We start from the raw sequence: 22,121 nt of genomic DNA on the forward strand, positions 1-22,121 counted from the left end.
CTCTGCCTGCAGCCTGAGTGTTTTAGTCCCTGGCCAATGGTTTTCCTGGGAGACTCCAGGTGCCCCCATGGACAGGGCCAGTTCAAAAGGAGAAGGTTAACCCAGAACTTGGCAGTGCAGTGATGCAAACAGAGCCCTTTCCTGTGGTCCCAACAACTTTCCAAGCCTCTGCTGCTGCTCAGCCAGGCAGCTACCCTTACTGGAAAAATATACAAAACAAAATACAACTTTCTTGAGTTTGGAAATGATGCCCACCCTCCTGTGAGCATCCTAAAGTGTGGGGAATCCAAACCCACCTGATATCACCAAAGCTGGTGCTGGCATCAGCATGTCCTTCTCTGCCACTCCCAGCACAGTGCTGGGCACCTTAAAGATGTTCTGTCCCCACCTGAACCCCTCACAGTGTCCCCAGCACCCCCAGGCAAATCCCTTCCTTCCCCTGGTGGAAAACACCCCAAGGCTCAGCCCAGGCACCACCCACAAACTGATTTTCAACTTCTCCAAGTGAAACCAGGAGACAGATCTTGGCTCCTGCTGGTTGTGATCTGCAAAGTTTATTTAACCCTCCCAAAAAAGGCATTTCCATGCAGAATCTTTTGGTTCATAAAAGAAGTCATTGGGCAGCAGCCACCTGACATCCCTCCCCCCCAAACCGAGAAATAAAGTGACCCCAGAGTGCACAAAACCAAACGAACCGTCCAACTCCAACAGAGAAAAGTGGCTCCTATCATTCCATACAATATGGAAAAATTTGGCAAATACAGCTGATCTTGCAGTTCCTGTCCCTTAAGCACTTGAGAGCTGGTTTGGCCTCCAGCCCTTGGGGAAAAAAGACACAGGGGTCCTTGTGCTGCAGGACCTGGGGACTCTCCCAGGGGTCCAACCCACGTGTGGAAGAGCTGCCACATCAGCGTTTGCAAGTGGGCAATATAAATATAAAACATGGATACAAATGGGTTCTTTGTACAGAAAATATCATCTTTCAAGGCACTGGGGTGATGGCCACCTGTCCACTGGTGGGCTCCCAATGGCCTTCTCCAGCCACCAAGGAAGGAGGAGAGAAAGGCACCGGAGAAGTCCTGGTGCTGCCATCCAAGGGGGGTTTCACCCCACAGCTGCCCCCAAACACCCCAAGAGGGGCTTTCCTGGCTGCATGGGGCTTTTCCTTGGTGGGGTGACTGATCCCATGGGGCTGCAGTGTCCTTGGGATGCCTTGGGGCTGGGTTTGGCCAGGAGGGAGGTGCATAGATGGGCCAGGGGCCTGGGCTGCTCTGGCCGCTGCTGGGCTCCCTTGTCACGCCAGCAGCCCCAGCCGGGTCACCTTGGCCGACAGGAAGGAGTGAATGATGAAGACGATGGTCTTGGGGCAGGAGTGAAGGTCCAATTGCTGCAAAAAAGGAAAGGAAGGATGTTTGTAATGGAGAGTGCTGTTCCTGCAGTAGCCAGCTTTCAGGCAGGTACCATCCAGAGCTCCCCAAACCCACCACAGCTTTACTGGGGCCTTGGAAGGCCTGTGCCCCCTGGCTGGGGTGGGCAGGCCAGGGGTCACCCCTGTGCCAGGCAGGATGGGTGCCATGAGCAGGGTGGGTGCTCTGTGAATGGGGCTGCTGAAGGCAAAGCCAACTCACAATCTCTCCCTCTGGTCCACCAAAGTCCAGGTAGAGCATCTTGGTGCCATCATCCGAGGACATCTGCAGCTTCTCAAAGGGCTGCTGGAGCAGGATGGTCCTGCTGAGCCCGGGCTCGCTGGTGGAGATGGTGAAGCCCTTGTCGATGTGGACGGTCAGGGTGCAGTCCTGCCCCTTCCACGTGCACGCTGGGGACAGGACGGGACAGGGGTGAGCCGGGGGTCCCGCCGCACCCCCAGGCCCCCCCGGGCCCCCGCTGACCTGCCGAGACCTCCTGGGCCAGCTCGGCGGCGCCGTGGGTGCCGTCCACCAGCAGGCGCGTCCACAGGGCGAGCTCCCGGGGGCTCTCCAGGCTGAAGAGATGGGTCTGCACGCCCAGGCGGCCGCCGGCGCGCAGCGCGAAGGAGCGCTCGGCTTCGTACAGCGCCGAGCCCTTGGCCGGCCCCGAGTGCACCAGCCTGCGGCACGGCCAGCGCTCAGCACCGCGCCCCGCAGGGCTCCGGCACCGCCACAGCACCGCACCCTGCAGCTCACCCCGCACCCCAGCGCTGCACCCCTGCACCGCAACACCCCAACATCAACACAGCACCGCGCCCTGCACTGCCCTGGCACCACACACCGAACATCCCAGCACTGCCCATCAGCCCCGCACTGCCTCAGCCCCGCACTGCCTCAGCACCGCTCCTCACACGGCTAAGCCCCGCTTCGCATCCCGCACAGCCCCAGCAAAGCATCCCGCACGGCACAGCCCCAACAAAGCATCCCGCACGGCCCCGGCACAGCCCCAGCATTGCCCCGCATCCTGCACAGTCCCAGCATTGCCCCGCACGGCCCCGGCACAGCCCCAGCATTGCCCCGCATCCTGCACAGTCCCAGCATTGCCCCGCATCCTGCACAGCCCCAGCATTGCCCCGCACGGCCCCGGCACAGCCCCAGCATTGCCCCGCATCCCGCACGGTCCCAGCACAGCCCCAGCATTGCCCCGCATCCCGCACGGCCCCGGCACAGCCCCAGCATTGCCCCGCACAGCCCCGGCACAGCCCCAGCATTGCCCCGCATCCCGCACGGTCCCAGCACAGCCCCAGCATTGCCCCGCATCCCGCACTATCCCAGCACAACCCCAGCACTGCCCCGCATCCCGCACTGTCCCAGCACAACCCCAGCACTGCCCCGCATCCCGCATTGTCCCAGCACAACCCCAGCACTGCCCCGCATCCCGCACTGTCCCAGCACAACCCCAGCACTGCCCCGCATCCCGCATTGTCCCAGCACAACCCCAGCACTGCCCCGCATCCCGCACTGTCCCAGCACAGCCCCAGCACTGCCCCGCATCCCGCACTGTCCCAGCTCCTCACCCCGCTCCGCTACGCGGCGGTCGCACAGCGGGGCCGCCAGGGGGCGCTGCAGCCCCGCGGATGAGGCCCCTCAGTTCTCGCTCTGGAGCCGCCCCCGGAGCCGCCCCCGCCCCAAAACCCCGCCTGAACCCCGTCCCGAGCCCACGCCCTACACCCTGAAATCCAACCCTGCCCCGCATCCCTCCCTCAAAACCTGCCCTGAAAACCCGCCCCGACACCCGCCCGAAACTCCCGCCCCATCCCCGCAACTCAGCACCACCGTGTCCATTGCCCTGACACCACCCCCGGACACTGTCACCACCCCTGGACACTGTCACCACCCCTGGACACTGTCACTACCACTGTGCCCACTGCCCTGACACCACCTCTGGACTCTGCCAGCAACCCTTGGACGCTGTCACCACTTTGTAAGTCTGACACCAGCCCTGGGTTCTGCCCTGACTCCCAGCGCTGCCCCCAGGGATGGCCACCACCCTATCCTTGAGCTGGTGGCCCCTACCTGGTGGCGATGAGGGGGTAGCTGTGCGTGGGCTTGCCCAGCGCGTCGCGGCTCTGCGGCAGGCTCCCGTACAGCAGCAGCTCCTTCTCCGTGAGCACGGCCAGGAGGTTCCTGGTGCCGGCGCTGGGGAGCTGCAAAGGGACCGGGTCAGGGCCACCGCAGCATGGTGGCACGGGGTGGCGGGGGACGGGGGGTACCTGCTCGGTCAGCCAGCCCACGTGCTTGACGTCCCGTCCGGCCACCGTGCCGGCCCCCGCCAGCTGTGCCCGCAGCTCCTCCTTCACCCGCGGCAGCAGCGCGGCCGCGTTGGCCTGGATAGCGCCGAGCCACGACTGCGCCGTGGCCTCATCCTTGGCCCGCAGGAAGAGGGCGACGCGCCCGTCGGCCGAGCACACCTCCAGGTACCTGCAGGGACACGGCCCCGGTGAGCCCCTGCCCGCCCCCGGCTCCCCGGACACCGCGGTGGCACCGCCCGCCCCGGCACTGACCTGTGCTCCGGGTCGGTGGGGAGGCACTTGCGGGACACGTAGCACATCTTCAGAGGGACGCTCCGGCTCTCCCGGAGCTCCCGAGGGGGCAGCAGCGGGGATGATCGCTTCTGCTGGGCGGCAGGAGACGGGTCCCAGCTGACTGTCGCCCCCGCCGAGGAGTTCTTGAAGTAGGGCGAGATCTCCTTCATGTACTTCACTGGAAGAGAGGCAGCACCGCTGAGGACACGGCACAGGCCAGGGCAGCCTCATCCCACCCTGCTGAAACCCTCACACTCTCCTTGCACCAAAACTGCTGATCCTTCCATTAGCTTCCCAGAGCTGCCACCCATGCTGCTGCAGGTGGCACTGGTGGGCAATGTCACACAGGGAGTGACACAGAATGCTTTGGGTTGGAAGGAACCTTAAAGATCATCCCATTCCAACCCCCTTGTTCCATTTACTGGGAATTTCAAGCAGCATTAAAGGGACCTTCACGTTGGCACATTCATGTCAGAGCTTGTAGGGAATAAGGAGAAGATGTGTGCAGATGTCAGTGGGGCTTTCCTGCATGGGGCAGGGGGATGGAGCATTGTGTGGCTCTAGGGAGGATGGAGGATTTGTACACCAGCCCCAGGAATGGTAAGGGTCCTGCTGGTAGGGACAATTCTGGGATGTTGTGGCCTCAGTGATAAGAGCAATTGCTCTGGGAACAGAGGAACATTGCTTATCATAGAACCACAGAATAGTCTGGGTTGGAAGGGGACTTAAAGCCCATCTCAATCCATCCACTTTCCACTGTCCCAGGGTGCTCCAAGCCCTGTCCCTGTCCTTGGGCACTGCCAGGGATCCAGGGGCAGCCCCAGCTTCTCTGGACACCCTGTGCCAGGGTCTCAGCACCCTCACATGACACCTGGAACCCCCACAGTACCTCAGCCCCACCATCCCAGCCTGGGGAGCTCTGCAAGAGGGATAAAAATGGCCTTTCCCCCCTTTTTCCTTGCCTTTAACCCAGATCAGTTCACAGATCCAGGCCTGAGCAGTTCCCTGGGGCAGCACACACAGCCAGGGCTGGGGAATGGGAAAGAGTCCCAGGCCAAAATTACACAGTCCAAACTGTGCTGGTACAGCCAGTCCCGCTGCCAGCTGAGGAACAGTGCTCAAATACCCTGGCTTGGCCCCAGGAAAAGCCCTGGAGAGCAGAGCAAGCCCTGCCCCGTGAGCCTCAAAGCAGGGACAAGAAACCAGTCCCCACTGAGCCTGGCTCCAGAGCCAGAGCCCTCAGAGCCACGCTGGGATGGCAGCCGGCTCCAGAGGTTTGGGGAAAGGGAGAGATGAAAGGTACCACAAATTGATGGGGCCCCACAGCCACATCCTGAAAATGAGTTTGGCAATGCTGGCTGAAAAACTCCAGCTGAGCAGGCGGGATGCCAGTCCTGGTCCTGCCCTGGGGCAGTGAGGGCCCAGCTACTGACTCCAGGGAAGGGTTTCCCTCTGGAGGCCCTTAGGAAAACACCACGGAACAGACACGTGCCTGCAGCCACGTCCTCAGCCATCCTGGCGGCTTCCCACACCGGGTCCAAGCCAGCAGAGTGGGTGGCAGGATGGGGACACGAGCTTGGCTTTGCAGCCAACCCTTGTAGGTGGCTGGATGGGCGCAGCTCCATCGCTGCAGCCAGGCCACAGCAGCCTGATGTGCTGCCAGAAGGGAGCAGGACATCCTTTTTCCACCAGGAAAGAGTCTGCATGCACCCACTCCCAAACTTCACCTGGGCACAGGATGGGTCATCTCCCACCCATCCTCCCCTGAGGTCACAGCCAGAGCTCCAGGGGTGTTTGAACAATGCTGTCAGGGATGCACAGGGTGAGATTGTTGGGATGTCTGTGCAGGGCTTGCACTGGATGATCCTGGTGGGTCCCTTCCAACTCGGCCCATTCTGTGCTCTCCCCTTTCATTCCTATCCCATGAGCTCCCTAAAACCCTAAATGCCGACAGCCCGGCAGGAGCAGCGTGGAGCCCCGTGGGTGCTGTGCGGGTACAGACCGCTATAAATGGCCACGCTGCTGTGCCACGCGGGCCGGGTCACCCCGCGCTGGCCCCGGGGCCAAGGCGGCGGCGGGGGCCACCAGCCTCGTGCCCCGCGCCTCCCGTTACAAAAATAGCCACGTTCCCGCAGGCATCCGAGCCGCGCTGGGTCTCACCCGAGCTATTAATCTTGGCAGCGCGGACCTGCCATTATGCCGGTGCCTGGGAACTAATTGGAGTTCAGAAAGATGCCATTGAGCCGCTGAAACCCGAGCGGCGTCCCTGCGCCAGCCCCTGGCTCCCCGGGCACGCGGGGGACGTCACCGGCATTAGCGGGGCGGTGGCGGGGTCACGTCCCGAGGGAGCCGCCGAGGACAGCAGCAGTGCCCGGTGCGGGGCAGGGCGCGGAAACTGAGGCAACAGGCAGGCTCCGATGTCTCGGCTACGTGGCTTTAAGGAGGCTTTCAGGCTGGGCGCAAAGCACGGGGGGTCCTGAGCCAGCACGGGGAGCTGGGAGGTGCTGGAGGCTGTGACAAGGCCAGGTCACCATCCCATGGGAGCTGCTGTCCCCTCCAGTGACCCCAGCACTGGCTTCACAGCCGGCTGACTTACACTTCTGTCAGTCCCTTCACTGCAGTTGGTATTGAATGGATTAATTAATTACCTCCACCTCATTAAAGCAAACAACTCAGACCATATCATGCATCACCTCTGCTAGTGGTAACTGTTGAACTGTTTTTTCTTTTTAATTACAACCTTGCAGTGCTGGGGCTCTGCCTGCTCCCTGGCAGCCTGCACCCTCCAAAACCACTGGGCAGCAATGCTGGCTGGCTGCTGTTGATGTAAAGTCACCTACAGCAGGCACACGGGCCTGGGTGGCTGCTGGGCTGATCCACGTGGGCTCTCCAGGGAGGGAGCCTGTCCCACTGATCCTCTCCAGAACAGAGGACAGGGGACAAACAGGACCTTTAACTGCTCAGGGCTTTGCATCAATGTAAACTTTATTTCAGAGTTATAGGGAACAGCAAAAGTCTCTGGGTGTGCAGCCATCCATCCCATGCCAGGACAGTGCCTCTGCAGGGCCCAGGTGGTGGCACAGGGGCTCCCAATCACTGGAGCACCCCATGTGTCCTGAACCCTGCAGTGAGCTGCACCAGGGACATGTTTAACCAGGTCTGCCTCTGTGTTGCAGCTGGTTTTTTTTTCTCTCCAGCATGCCAGAAAGGAGCAGAACCATCAAAATTCCTTGGTTTCATTTCTTAGGTAGAAATTCTCCCTCTCCATCAGCCCATTCCTTCACAAGGATGGAGAACAATCACAAACCAACCACTCCTGGCACCCTGGACCCTGAGTCAGCACAACCTGTCCCACACATCCTCACTGCTCAGAGCCAAGCCTGACTCCACAGAGCTTCACTGAGGGGCCACAATGCTTCCTCCAGGCAGGAAAACAGACATGGACACCCAGAGTAGGGTCAGGAACACCCTCTCACCAGCACACTCTGCTTCACCTGGAGATCACAGCCTGGATTCAAAGAAGAGGTTCCAGGCTCCATTTCTGGTCAGGAGTAGGATGGTGCTGCTGTTTCTCCTGCCATAATCTTCCCAGCAGCATCTACACAGCTCAGCAAGGCCATCACATCAGGAAATGTTCCAGAGAGCTCCTGGAGACTGAGTGCTGGCCCTACAGAGATGCTAATCCCACCTCCAGCTGGTCCCTCTCTGCCTCAGGATTAATGAGCCAAAATTGGCATGTTCAACTGGGGGGCTGAGCTAACACACACCCCAAACACACACCCTGAAACGACCTGCCAGCTCCAACCCAATGCTCTGAGGTGCTTCCAGAACAGCCAGCGCAGTCCCCAGGACCCCACCCTGGGACCATGCCCTGCCCCTGGCTCCCAGCATGAACATGAGCAGCTCCTGTCCCAGCTGCCCCAGCTCAAGTCCTTCTACCCCAGAGAGGAAGATGCTGCAGGGTGAGACTGCTGCTGTCCCTCCTGCCCCTGATCCCGTCCCAGCACTCAGTGCCACATTCCATGCCCCAGCCCTTTGCTAAACATTCCCCTGTGCTGCAGTGTCAGCAGGGAGATCATGGGACAGCCCTCCGTGTTTCCAGGGAGGAGAAACAAACGCAGCAAACTCCCCAGGGAGAGCAAAGCTTCAGAGCAGCGAGGTGTGGAGGTGGCAGATGTGCCCCATCACCTCCTGGCATCATCCCCAGGGCAGATCCAAAGCCTTCCTTCCCACAGTTATGGCAACCAGCACTCGGGAGAATCCCCAGCCCCACTCTCTCCCAGCACCCATTTTTATGAATTTCAAACTTCCAAGCAATTACTTGGCTCAGCAAATCCTAAAAAGCAGAGACAGCCCCAGGAGCACCCCTGTGGCAAATAAGTCATGGATGTGAGACCCCCACAGCTACCCCAACTCCTCCTCCCCACCACTCCCAGTTCTTCCCCCATGACAATACAGCACAGGGGCCTCACCAGGAAAGCCCCTCCTGACCCCAGAGCCCTTCCCAGGGCAGCTGGAAGGATGTTTATCAGCCCTCCCCCTGCCATGGAGAGTCTCTGGATTCCAAGCAATGAAAATAAGGGGAAAAAAAACAAGGGAAAAAATAAGGCAAGGGAAAGAGACTCTCCCTGAAATAACAATGTAATATAAATACAGTCCAACTCCTCCTATAAATACCAAGAGAGTAGTTTGGCACATTCAAAAAAAATCTTGGCAGGACACAGGGAGAGGTATCTGCATGTCCTCACGCCTGGGCAGCAATGACATCCAGGAGCCTGAGGCCACGCTGAGCAGCCCAGGGTGAAATGTGGCACGTGGAGCCACTGCTGATGCTCACATTAAAACGCATCAGCTCCCAGCTCTGCCACTCTGGGGAGCCTCAGCCCTGCTCACTGCCCTCTGAGGAGATGCCAGCTCCCCCAGTTTTGTTACCTGCAGCAATGCCACCTGCAAACCACCCTAAAAACTCCAAACCCTGCAGCCAGGAGCAGCACGGAGTGAACAGACACTGGCTGTGCCAAACACTCTGGTTTAGCGCTCAGAGCACCATAAGGAAAGCTGGAGTCACACCTGGCAGCATGCAGGGAGCAGAAAGTGTCTAAGTAATGTTAAGATGCTCTTTTCAAAGTTCAGCCTTCTCCAAGCAGGAGAAGGCAGCAGGGAATGCCCCAGTTTACACTCTTCAGGCACTTTAAGGCCACCCCCTCTCCCTGGGGCAGGATGTTTGGAAGCCACTCCTGGAGAGCCACAGGGGTGGCAGGAACAAGGCAGGGCCACCACCTCCACAGGGCAGTGACAGCCTGACCATGGCACAGTGGCAGCCCCACCACCCCCATGGCAGAGCTGCACTGTGCCAGCAAACCCAAAAACAGGGAGGGGATGGAGATGTACCACGTTTATCAGTGACCAGATGAGCAGCAGAGATCCCCTCCCTGCTCTGGCTGGACCCCAACAACATCAGATACAAACTCATCCCAGAGCTCCAGAGTGCTGCAGTGGGAGCCAGCACAGTCTCAGTCTCCTCCCAAAGGTACCTGCTGGGAGTTTGAATTAATAAGGAAGCCCAGCAGGTCATACCTGAGCTCAGCAAGCTGCAGCAAAGGCTCTGCCTGAAACTGCCTCCCAGGAGGGGGACCTGGATCCCAGGGGATGGAGGAGGAGGGGTCCAGGGAGAGAAATTGTTCTCTCCAGAAAGGGCAGCTCCTCTCCACCTCTGGCAGGAGCTCTGGCAGAAGGGAAACCCACACCAAAGGATCAAGAGAAAATAATGGAGGGAGGGTGGTCCAAGAGCAGCAGCTCCAGGCAGGAATGTCACAGACTCACAAAGAAAGAAGCTCTTGTATTTTTCTTTGGTCAGAAAAAAACAACAAAACCACCCCACCACCAACCCTATCTGCTCCCAGCAGCTGTGCAGAGCAGCACATTCCTCCAGCTGAACCGTGGTCCTCAGGCTCCCAGGAGAGGAGGAAGCCACAGCAGAAAGGGCTGAGCAAAGCTAAAAATGAAAATCTGGAGCTGAGACAATCTGGGGAAGGCACAGGAAAGCTGGAGCCACAGTGGTTACTGACAGCACAGCACACAGAACTGCTTTGTTCAGGGACAGCCCTGAGCACTGCCCCCAAATCAAACCTCACTCTGGGACCTGGGAAGGGACTCTGGTGCCAGGACCCCCCTGTTGAACAGGGTGACCCCAGGGACTGGTTGGAAGTGAGGGGAGGGGAAGGCTCCTTTCCTGAGGGACAGATCTGGGATGCCCAGCCCAGCCTGGCCAAGCTGGCAGAGGTGGGCAACCATGGGCAGATGTGAGGTGAAGGGTGGCCAGAGAAGAATGGGGTCTCTCCCTCAGGACTGCCATGCTCCCAACCCATCAATCCTCACCCAGTCCTCAAGCAGGGCTTGAGGGGCTCCTACAGTGTGCAGCCCCCTCAGGGCTGGGAGACACCAGGGACCATTTGCCTGGTACTGAGAGGGAGCCCATTCCCAGGGAACAGCCTGCTCCAGGGTGGTGAAGGCTGCATCCCTGGGATGTCTGCAGCCTCAGCTCCCAGGGATCCCCTCCATGGGCAGCATCCCCTGGATGGGTGGTTCCTGAGCAGGCCCTGCAAACCCCAAGGTGCTCAGCAGGAGTGGGCCCTCCCCACTGGCATAAACCTACACCAGCCAGGGATGTGGGTTTAAATTAAAAGCACGACAAAAGCAGAAAATGTTTTCTCTTGCCCCAGGAACTGCAGACGTGGGGGTGATGTCGTGCAATGAAAGAATCCCAAATCCCAGAAACTTGTCCCACACCTCCCACTGCTGCCTGCCCGAGGTCCCACAGAGGGAGACAGAGCCTCTGGGCATGGAGCACTGGCACACACTCAGGAAGGAGACAGGGAGATCCCAGCAGTTACCTCCAGCTCTCCGGATGAGCAGACAAATTACTCTGCATATGTTGTTTTCCATTTGAAAGAGTATGCAAATGCAGCTGCAGATGAAATGCCACCCCTGTGTCATCCCAGAACAGGAAGGAGAACCCTTCTGTCCCCATCACATCCTTGTCTCCTACCTTCCAGGATCACTTCCTTGCCCGTCTTCTTCAAGGCCTGCACGGCCTCGTCATGGGTGGCCTCGGACAGGTCGGTGCCATTGACGGCGAGGATGGCGTCCCCCACGAACAGCGCCTCCGTCTGGTCTGCTGCCAGCCCCTTGAAGATCTTGGAGATCAAGATGGGCATTTTATTCTCTCGGCCACCTTGAAACACAAGAGACAGGGAGCGGTTGTGGCTGTAGGAGTGGGTGGGGAGGGGGATGCTCTGGTAGCAGATGGTCCCAGCAAGGCTGAGCCGTTCTGCTGGCACTCAGTGCACAGTGCCAGGTCAGCCCACTGCCCACTCCCCCAGATACCCACAGGACACCTGTACCAACCATAGCAGCCAAAGTACCAGGAGGCTGTACAGCTGATGAAGTGATTGCTCCAAAACCACTCAGATTGGTCACAGATTATTCACAGAGAGAGCACATAACCTGGCCATCTCCCCATCAGTTTTGGCAGGGAAGTGTATCGTTATTTGCATTATTAATCATGTGTGCTGAGCAACTATCCTGGCTCCAAGGACTTCATGATCTCAACACATAAGACAGCTGAATGTTTTTGGAGAGGCCAAAGAGGCAGGGAGAGGTGAACCAATCTGCCTGCATGTTCCTGTCCACACAGCAGCCCTGTTTACCGGCTGCTCCCCGCTGTCCTGACTAAAAGAATGCTATTCAAACTGCCGGCGGCTCCAGGAGATCAATTTGCACATCGACTCTTGAACCCGCAGGGAGATCTGAGCTGCCTCCGTGCCAGGGCTCAGGGATGCAGCAGCCACTGCCCGCGGCAGCCGGGGATCAGCAGTGCCCGCTGTGCCCTGGGACAGCCTGTCCCGAGGAGTCTCCAAGAGATAATCCTCATCCCAGAGGGAGATGCTGAGCGCAGCCCGCTGTCACTGCCCGCCCCGGGCTGCTCCCAGCCGGTGCCACAGGCATTTCCTCGCTCAGCCGCTGCCAAGCCAGCGAGGGCTCCGGTTATCAGCTGTCAGAGGCCCCGGCGGGGGCTGCTCCGTGCGGCTCCTCGCCCGGCTGCCAGTGCCGAGAGCCCTGCCAGAGCTAAGAACCTCCGCCAGCCCGGCTCTCGCTCGGCTCCCCGCTGTCCTGCCAGCCCCAAGCCACATCCTGTGACAGGGCAGGACACTCACCCCCCGGGTGGCACCGTGTCCCTGTGTGAAACATGGCCGGCCCACGAACAGTAACATGAGGAGTGATGCCCTGCCCCACCCTCCACAGCACCTTCCACTGCCCAGTTTTGATGGCAACTACTTCTTTTCCACATACGTCACTGGAAAAGTAAAGTTTTAACTGAACCAAGGGAAGTTTCTCCTTTCCTGGGAGAGCAACAGAGCAAGCAATAACTTGGCAGCCAAGGGGCGGTTACGAAAGGGGGGTTGTGCTTCCCAAAAAAAGGGCTGGCACGCTGGGGCACCCTGCAGACACGGCCAGCAGTGTCGATCCAGTTCCAGCGCCCGCTCATTCACATTGCAAAACCTCCCCGCTTCCAGAGGGAGCCGGAGGCTGCGTCCGTGTCCCCTCTGAGCTAGAAGGAGAAGCCACGTCAGGAGGCGAGAGCTGCCCTGTCAGTGCCCCCGGGGCGGCCGAGCCGCTGCCTCTCACAGCCACGCTCCGTGACAGCCCTGTCCCTGTGTCCCCGCTGCCCTTTTCATCCTGCTTTCACAGCTCCCAACACGCTCGGAGCCGCGTGAAAATCAAAGGCAGGCAGAAAGGCAGGAACGCCATCACTGCCCTAAGAAGTTTCCAGCCTGAAGTTCAGGCGAGTCACCAAGGAGCGGGACAGCTCGGGAGGGAACACAGACATTGAACAGGGAGGCTTCCCGGGAGCACACATCTCCAAACGCGAGCGCGCTGCTTTAACACCGCACCCAGCGCCGGCAGATCTCCAGGGGCTTTACATCGCTCCCTTCGTTCTGCTGACAGTTTTAAAGGGGCACTTCCCAACTAAGGAACACGGTGGGACAAGGACACGCCGGCCCAAAGGGCAACTTTGGTGTAACCGGGTGCCCCGTGAGACAGCACCCTACCCGTGGGTGCGGGGGACAGGGGGTGCCCCTCCGGCTCACAAACCCGGGGGTCCCTCAGCCCGGCCGGGGCACGGCGGGCAGGCACTGGCCGGTCACTCCGCACCCCAAATCATCGCTCTTTCCGTAGGCAGGCAATGGTTCGGGTCCCGTCACTGCCACGTATCCCTCTCCCGTGCCGAGCTGGGGCTGGGGGCCGTGAGGATCCCGACTCCAGCCCCGCTACCCGCGGGGTCCGCTCCGAGAGAGCCGCGGGACGGCAGCAGCAACAGGTCCCGGTGCCGATGCCCGTCTCCCCCCGCCGCCCCGGGACCCCCGGACCCGGCCTCACCTTTGATGCTGATGCCGAGTCCCCCCACGTCCTGCTTGACGACGCGCACGGTGCGCCTGATGTTGGCGAGCGCCTCGGGCGCGGCGGAGCCCGGCTCGCCGCCGTTCAGCTGCGCCGCCGGGGCCTCGGGGCCGGGCCCGGGGCCGTCCGCAGGGCTGACCCCCAGCACGTCCTCGGCCAGGGTGAGCAAGACGCGGAGCCATTGCCCGCTGGGGCCACGCAGCTCCAGCAGCCCGGTGCGCGGGGCGCGCCTGCCCGCCGCCATCTTCGCGCGCTCCGCGTCCCACACCGCCCCGCGCCGCCCCTCAGCGCCCCGCGCACCGCCCGTCCCGCACCGCCCCTCACCGCCCGTCCCACACCGCCCCTCACCGCCCGTCTCACACCGCCCCTCAGCGCCCCGCGCACCGCCCGTCCCACACCACCCCTCACTGCACCGCCCGTCCCACACCGCCCCTCAGCGCACCGCCTGTCCCACGCCGCCCTCACCGCCCCGCACCGCTCGTCCCACACCGCCCTCACCGCACAGCCCCGCACCGCCCCTCACCGTCTGTCCCTGTCCCACACCGCCCTCACCGCCTGTCTCTCACCGCCCCGCACCGCCCGACCCTCACCGCCCCTCACCGCCTATCCCCGTCCCACACCGCCCCGCACCGCCTGTCCCCGCCCCTCAGCGCTCCACACCGCCTGTCCCGCACCGCCTGTCCCTGTCCCTGTCCCGCACCGCTCCGCCCATTGCCCCGCACCGCCTCTCCACACCCGGCGCAGCCTCTCCGCTCACCACTCCGCACCGCCCCTTAGTTCCCCGCACCGCTCCACGCTCCGTCCCGCCACGCACCGCCCGCCGGACCGGGACAGAGCCCTGTGAGAGAGCGGGACCCCCGCACCAACCCTAGACGGGGCAACCGGGATGCTCCCCAGTGCTCTCCGCACCAACCCTGGACGGGGCACCGGGAGGGGACACAGCTCCCCGGTGCTCCCCATTATGGAATGGGGCACAGGGAAGAGCACAGCTCCCCGGTGCTCCCTGCTCCATCCTGGGACAGACACCCCAGGACTCCCTTCTCCAGGCCAGATGGAGGGGCTCCAGAGGGACATGGTGCTCCCCAGTGCTCCCCATGCCTGCCCACGAGGGACACAACTCTCCTGTCCGCCCTGGGACGGGGCACAGGGACGGACACAGGGCTCCCCACTGTATCCAAGGACAGGCACCCGGAGGGCCCGGCGCTCCTTAGCTCTCCCCATTCCAGCCTGGGATGGGGCAACAGGAGAGACACGGCACTGGCCTGGATGGAGCATGGGGAGAGACCACGACAGCAGGGCCCCACTGCTCCATCCTGGAATGGGACTCTGGAAAAGCCTGGTTCTCCCCTCACCATCCTGGGATGGGGCAGCAGCAGCGACAGAGCTCCTCAGTGCTCCCCAGTTCTCCCCAGTGCTCCTCAGTGCTCCTTGTGTGGGGCACCAGCAGGGACATAGCTCCCCAGAGCTCCCCAGTGATCCCCAGTACTCCCCAATGCTCCCCAGTGATTCCCAGAGCTCCCCAATGCTCCCCAGTACTCCCCAATGCTCCCCAGTGATCCCCAGAGATCTGCAGAGCTCCTCAGGGATCCCCAGTGTTCCCCAGTGCTCACCAGTGCTCTCCAGAGCTCCCCAGTACTCCCCAGTTCTCCCCAGTGCTCCCCAATGCTCCTCAGTGTTCCCCAGAGCTCCCCAGAGCTCCTCAGAGCTCCCAGTGCTCTTTGTTCTGGCCTGACACACGGCACCAGGAGGACTTGGTGCTTCCCAGTGCTCCCACTCCATCCTAGGACCAGCCTGGGGAGGGACACAGGCCCCCACTTGCTCATCCCAAGTCTGGCCCTGGACATTTTGGGTGTCCCTGTGTTGGGCTGTCACAGGAGGAGCAGTGGGAGCTGGCACAGAGCTGTGGCTCATCCCAGCAGCCACAGCCACGGCAGGAACCTCCCAAGAGCCCCCATGGGTTAAACAGGAGCCAGGCAGGGGGAGATGGTGTCTGCAGACATTCAGACCAGTCTGCATTGCTTTTTCCTTACTTGCCCTGGATATTGAAAACAGGAATATTTTTACGTTCTTGGCAGATACCCATTTTTACTGCATTAATTAGGAGTAGAAAATACCTTCAGGAGCAGCAAACCACTCTTGGCACATCCCCTCTGCCCCTTGCAGAGTGCTTCCAGCAGCGCCGGGAGCCTCTGGGACAGGACTGCTGAGGTCTCTGCCCCTCTGGAAAGCACAGGGATTTGTAAGAATTCTGTAGCATTTCTGGCTGGCTGGGAAGGGGGTGGAGAGAAGCTCTGGGCACCTGGGGCAGGGGGGCTGCAGCATGTGCTGCTCAGCACAACCCTTCCTGGCCAGGGGCTGCGGCCAGCCCTGAGCATCAGCCTCACACAGAGGAGAAAAATTCTCCCTGGGCTCCCTCCCACGCAGCAGCAGCTGTGGAATTTCTTGAGGTTGCAGCAGAGGAAACCCTGAAGGTTATTTCTTTGCAAAACAGGCTCTTTACATATTCCTGATTTTCTCTTTGCTAAGATGTCCGGGGTTTAAGTGACACTTTGCCTTTGCAGTACAGTGCTGCTCACTGTGGCAAGCACTTCTACATCACCCCAAGGGTATTTCCCTCTGATCCCACCCCTGTCCAGCCCCACTCTGGCTGCCAGTGCCTCTCGGTTTGGGAACAGCAAGGGGAATTTGGTCTTTCAGTCCCCAAGTGCACACAGAGCTCATTCCCCCTGAGCTGCATGCCCTGGGAGCACTCACTTTATTTTCCAGCCAGGCAGCTGCAATCAGCAATTTGTCCAGCTTTTTTTCATTCCCAAGAGCTGCTTTTGATAATTCCAGCCTCTAAGGGCCCATTCCCATCTGAGCCAGCAGTGGGATCACTAAATCTCTCTCTCAGTGCAGCAGAACTCAGTGCTCCGTTTGGGTTGTTCCCTCTCATTTCTCAGCTCTGTGCCCCGAGGCACGGATGCTGATAAGCATGGCCATGATGCATGGAAGCCATCCAGATGGTTCCAACCTTTCCCTGTCCTGCTGCTGGGATGGAGAAAGCACCATGGTGCTTGGATCCAGGTCACAGCACTCTAACTTCACCTCCCTTGGGGGAACAGCCTCACCCTGTGAGTGCAGCGAGGCCGAGGCTCAGTGACCCCAGCAGAGAGCACATCCCCAGCCACACTTCTGCCCTGCTTCAGCAATTAATATTCCTGTGACACAGCAATTAATATTCCTATAACACAGCAATTAATATGCCTATGACGACTTATATGGGATAGAGACCCCAAGCAAGTACTGCAGGTGGTGTCTTCTAATGGAAACAGGGAATCCAAAGTGCCCTTAAGATCCTGGTCCCAAACTGGGAGGCTCACCCTGATCCTCATCAGGAGGGTTCAAATAGGGCTGACAGACTGGTGAAGGACTGGGGGCTTGGCTCCAGGTTTAATCAAAGACAGGAACCATTTGCTGGCTCCTCTGCACAGCTGGGCCTGGCAAGAGCTGTGGCTGAGAACCTGGGACATGCCAGGACGTTTTTGGAGCGCCCCCCAAGCAGAGGCGCTGCTGTTTTGGGGTTTTCTCGCAGGCTTGGCTCCTCCAGGCTTCCCCACTTCTTTTTATCCCTTTCCTGTCGCAAGGCTCACTGTGAGCAACAGGAACTCAGCACACCGAGTGGTCCCAGCTCGGTTTGACCCTCCCCAAGATACCAGGAGGATAATTCCGTGCCGTGGAGCTGCAGGACAGGCGCTGGGATGGGATGGGATGGGATGGGATGGGATGGGATGGGATGGGATGGGATGGGAGGGCGGAGGCTCCGGCCGGGGCTGGCCCGCAGGAGTGAGTGAGTGAGCCGCAGCTTCCAGGCATGCCAGCGGCGTTCGTCAGGGCTCCTGTGAAAGCGAGCAGGCGGGGGAGGGAGTTGCTTGAAAAATTGCTATTCACAGAAATAGAAACTTCCCGCAGAAACACGCGTGCGTCGGTGACAAAAGCCCAGCTGGGAATTTCTCCTGGCAGCAGGAGCAGTGGGAGGGAAAGGGGTTGGGGAGTGCAGGAGGCTGAGGTGCAGAACTGGGGTTGCTGCCAGAGCCCTGACCTCGGCCCTGAGGGGAATTGCTGCTTTTTAGCTGGAAAAGCATCTCTTGGCTCCATTATCCTCCAAACGGTCCCCAGGAGCAGGACTGGCAGTGTGGCAGTGATGGGCTCAGTGCCCCCCACTCTGAGCCATCCCCTCCAGCAGAGCTTCCTCCGTGGCTGTTGGGATCCTGCAGAGAGTGCAGAGACCCTGGCACAGGGTGCCCAGAGCAGCTGTGGCTGCCCCCGAATCCCTGGCAGTGCCCAAGGCCAGGCTGGACAGGGCTTGGAGCACCCTGGGATAGAGGAAAGTGTCCCGCCCACGGCAGGGGGTGGGATGGGATGAGTTTTAAGCTCCTTCCAGCCCAGACCATTCTGGGATTCTGGGATTCCACACTTCCCCAGCTGATTTTCATGGCAGGTTTCAGCCATCCTGGCATTTTCTCTGCCTATTCTCTCCAGCCCCCTGAACCCTGCCGTTTAGCAGTTATTATTAGTTCCATTTCTTGGCATAGCCAGGAGCTGTGTCAAAGCCCACCAGTCTATTTATAGAGTGCTGCGAGCTGGTTTGTTACTTGTGTTAATTGAATTAATCCCTTCTGAAGAAAAGAAAAGACTTGAAGAGCTCAAGTTCAGTCTCTGGAACAACATTCCCAAACTGTGGAGATCCAGGCAGCATCTCAGGCTGCTGGATACCCTGACAATCTTTAGCCCTCAGCACCAGGGAAGGGCTGCTGAGCTCAGTGTTCCAGGAATTCATGGAAGGGCATGATACCAACCCTGCCCTGCAGGACTGAGACTCATGAAACCCTGCAAGGGATGGAAAGGAAATAGCTTTTATTATCTAGATAGATTTTAGTCTAGATATTAACAGATTTAGATATGCAGTATGTACTTAACAGATGGGTTCATCCGTCACTATACAGGAAACGCAGCAAAAAAATGTGATTCTGAAGTACCTGACTTTAGAATCACTGAGATCTCCAAGTCCTTTAGAGGGTTTCTGTCTGCTTTGGGGCATAATTAGTCCCTACAAAGTTTCTTCCACCTCATGCAGGCTCTTCCCTTATGTATTCCTGTAAGATCGCCACAATCAGCTGCGCTTTCACAGTGGGAAAATGCTCATGCCACTGCATGGCAGCTCATATGTTATCAGGGCAGGATCATTTAATCAAGGAACAAGAGACTGCATGGCAAAAAGCAGCACCCAGAAGCTAAAATGATTTAAGAAAGGCAAAAGTTGTTGCACATTAATGCCCAGTCACTACCTCCTGCAGCTTTGGCTCTCTGATGCTCTTAATACCAAGTGGTATCAGTAGCAGGGGTGTCAATCAGATAATGGACATAAATTATTAATAAAATCAGCACAGGAGCTGCAGAATGTAAAATCCACCATCATGTTTGCAGTTTGACTGGGCGATTTTTTGGTTTAATTCACAGCTTGCAAATGAAAATGCTGGTTCCTTCCTGCCTGGTACTGGGAATAAGCTTCTCTTGGACTGCAGAGTTGGTGGGATACACTGCCCATGAATCTGGATTCTGCAGCTCTCCTGGGATTTTTATAACTCAACAGGTAGAGCTTTGATAAATGTCACTTCTCTCTGCTGCTGCCACCTCTCTCTGATGGCCTGTCAATGTGACACCACCAAGGCTGTGGACACCCCATGCCCAGAAGTGGGCAGGACCAGCTTGGATGGGGCTTGGAGCAGCCTGGTCTGGTGCAAGGTGTCCCTGCCCATGGTAAGGGAGTTGAACTGAGTGAATTTTAAGGTCCCTTCCAACCCAAACCATTCTATGATTTATGATTCCAAGAGGTTGTCTGGGGCACAAGGAGACCTTGATGGATGTGATTTCTTTCCCTGACTCAGAGGACATTGCAAGGAGAGCTTTCTGTGCTAAGCCCATAAGAGAGGCACAGGAGGGATGGAAGAGACTTGTATCTTAGGAAAAGGCTGTGTTTGAAGCCTGAGGGATGTTTCCCCACTTCTAGCTGGAAAGCCACCTTCAGCATCAGGGTTTTGAGTTCACTGCATCCTCCTGTGGGGCTGCACCTTCCCTGCAAGGCCCCATCCCCGCGGGGCGGTCTGGCAGGGGCTGGGTTACAGCCCCACGCTCCGGGGACCTTCCCCTTCCCAGGAGCGGGGCCAGGGCCGTCCCCGGGCCGAGACCCAGCGCCGGTCCCCGGGAAGAGCTGCAGGATCTCCCGCTGTCGGCAGATGCCAGCAAAGAGCCGCTGTGCGGCCACCGGCGCTGCCGCGGGCTGGGGGTGGCCGGAGACCCCCTCCCTGGGCACTGGGCACCCTCTGTCCCCTCCCCACCGTCCGGGTGGGCGCTGCCTGCCGAGGGACAGAGCTTTGTGGGGATCCGGGGGCTTTGCCTCCAGCTGAGAACCCCCAGGCTCAGCTCACGAATTGCAGCATCTGCGGCTGCTGCAGAACTGGCGGCGCAAGCAGAGGAACGGCACGGGGTGACCCTCTGGCCTTGTCACCGCTTCGTGCCACACGGGGCAGGGGACACGCTGCCCGCTCAGCCTGCTGGCTTTGAGAGTCACAGGCTGGTTTGGGGTGCAGGGGACCTTCAAAACCACCTAATCCCAGCTATCTAAGCAGGGACACCTCTGCTAAACCAAGCTGCTGGAAGCCCCATCCAAGCTGGCCCTGATGTCCCAATCTGGGACATCCACGTCTTCTCTGGGAAACCCTGTCCCGTGTCTCACTATCGCCGTTGTATAAATATTCCCTCTTTATCTGGGCTACGAGGGCACTGGGGAGGAATCCTCACCTCTCCTCACTGCTCAGTTATTTTGGGCTCTGGGTCGGCCCCTGCGCTGTTTTTGGGGGGCGGTGTCCAACAGGATCCTCCCCCATGCCCTGACTTTCTGCTCAGCACCCAGGGCACAAACCCCACCCTCCTCTCAACCCACCCTCCCCTTCCTCACCCAATTCCTCTCCTAAACCCTTGGGAGGTGCCTCCTGCTCCCTCCCAGCTTGGCAGGCGTGTGTGAAGCCCCTGCTCCACGACACGAGCTATTTATATCTTTAAAATATTCACTCTCCCCCGGCTCAGCCTCGTGCACTCCCCGTGTCCCCAGTTCCTGGCTGGGTCCCCGCTGCAGCTGGGATCAGGCTCTGCTTGTGTCCCCAGGCACCCTGCGGCTGAGGGGGATGCAGGAGGAGCCCATCCATTCCCCATAAAAAGCTCTTTTTCCAGCCTGGCAAGTAGCTGGAACTTGTTTTATAGGAGGATGTATACATACATATATGGTTCCTGCTATTTCCCCTTCCCTCCCTGCTGTTTTCCCTTTCCTCGTGGTCTTCTCAGGTCTCTCAAGTGAGCTCAGGGCTGCCCAGGAGAGCAGTGCTGGCAGCTTTCCCAGGTCTTTTTCATGGTCAGGGAAGGGTGCTGGAGCTGGAAAAGCCTCAGTTCCTTGGATTTGGGTTCCAGGAAGGGTCTGTGATCACTCCCCATCCTGTCCTGAGCTGCTGGACCTCACGTGCCTCGAGGGAGCCCAGCCCTGTCCCAAGCCCCGGGGACGCACTGCCCATTTCAGTGCTGCTTTGTATGTGCCCTAAACCAAACACCAGGGCAGCAGCTCGAACCCACAAGGCTCCAGGAAGGCTGAGCAGGGGGATACCTCAGTATTCCAGGGTGCAATCCTTAGGGGGTTTTTGCAGGGGCTGGAGGGGCTGCAGAAAGGGAATGAGGGGGCATCACCCCTGCAGTGAGCTCCCCATCCAGCCCATGGCATCTCCCCTGGCATGAGGGGACGGCAGGGCTGGCAGCAGTGACCCGCCCAGGGGAAGGACACCCATGACCATCCCCCCCTGCCCCAGGCTGGCCCCCTCTCACCTCTGCTCCAGCCCTTTGCTCCTCTCCAAAGGGAGGTTTTAATTTCCCCTCTTGGCTGGCGAAACCCTATCCCGAGCAATTCCCCAGCCGTTCCTCCCAATGGCAGTAACTACCTCATTACTTTGATATTAATAGAATTCATATGGCCTGCAGAAGATAATTGAAATTAACCTCGTGGTGAGGGGGAGCCGAGGGGCCAGGGCTGAGCTGGGTGAGGGCAGGGGGTGAGCCCTGGCCCCTGGGTGGTTCCTGGCCTCCAGAGTGGGTCCTGGGGCCAGCAGTGCCCACATGGATGAAGCATTGCCTGTGGTTTGTATAAAACTGGGGAGGAGGGTGGATGTCCATCCCGCTGTCCATCAGACTGTGAGGATGCCCAGCCAGCCCTGTCCTGGCTCTCAAGCCACTGACCCTCTCACTGTCCCCTGCCTTGTCCCATCTCCATGCAATAACCCCCATCAGCATCTCCATTGCCATTCTTTCTGGGACCAAAAAAGAGGGGGAAAAAAAGGTTCATTATGTGCAAAAGCACAAAGGCAGAGCGAGTGGCTGTCACAGCCCATGCCACTGCCCGGCAGGACCCTGAGGGAGCCATCCCACCTCCCCTCCAGCCCTGTCCCTGTGCTCCCACCCCACCTGCTCCCCGTCAGATGGGAGGTGACCCCCACAAAGGCCTGGCCGCGTCTGCCCCCTCGGGCTTTGCCCTGACACGTGTCACCTTAACCTCTTCCTTGGGACCAGCTGCTGCCAGGGGAGCCTCCTT

General features: G+C 59.4%; 1 protein-coding gene across 1 annotated transcript; it reads right to left on the minus strand.

Annotated features, from left to right (window-relative positions):
* Positions 1 to 537: 537 nt before the first annotated feature.
* SNTA1 (syntrophin alpha 1) lies at positions 538 to 13,697 on the minus strand. The gene is made up of 8 exons (XM_054274583.1): positions 13,433 to 13,697; positions 11,040 to 11,225; positions 3,971 to 4,169; positions 3,680 to 3,887; positions 3,483 to 3,613; positions 1,890 to 2,086; positions 1,629 to 1,816; positions 538 to 1,387 (listed from the first exon to the last, which is right to left on the minus strand). The coding sequence occupies exons 1-8, from the start codon at positions 13,695 to 13,697 to the stop codon at positions 1,295 to 1,297; spliced, it is 1,467 nt and encodes a 488-aa protein (XP_054130558.1). The 3' UTR covers positions 538 to 1,294.
* Between the last annotated feature and the right edge of the window lie 8,424 nt (positions 13,698 to 22,121).

The sequence above is a fragment of the Melozone crissalis genome, unplaced genomic scaffold, assembly GCF_028551555.1.
Source record: "Melozone crissalis strain CALT ecotype California unplaced genomic scaffold, PUWL_Pcris_2 ptg000017l_1, whole genome shotgun sequence".
In the NCBI taxonomy this organism is placed as follows: Eukaryota; Metazoa; Chordata; class Aves; order Passeriformes; family Passerellidae; genus Melozone; species Melozone crissalis.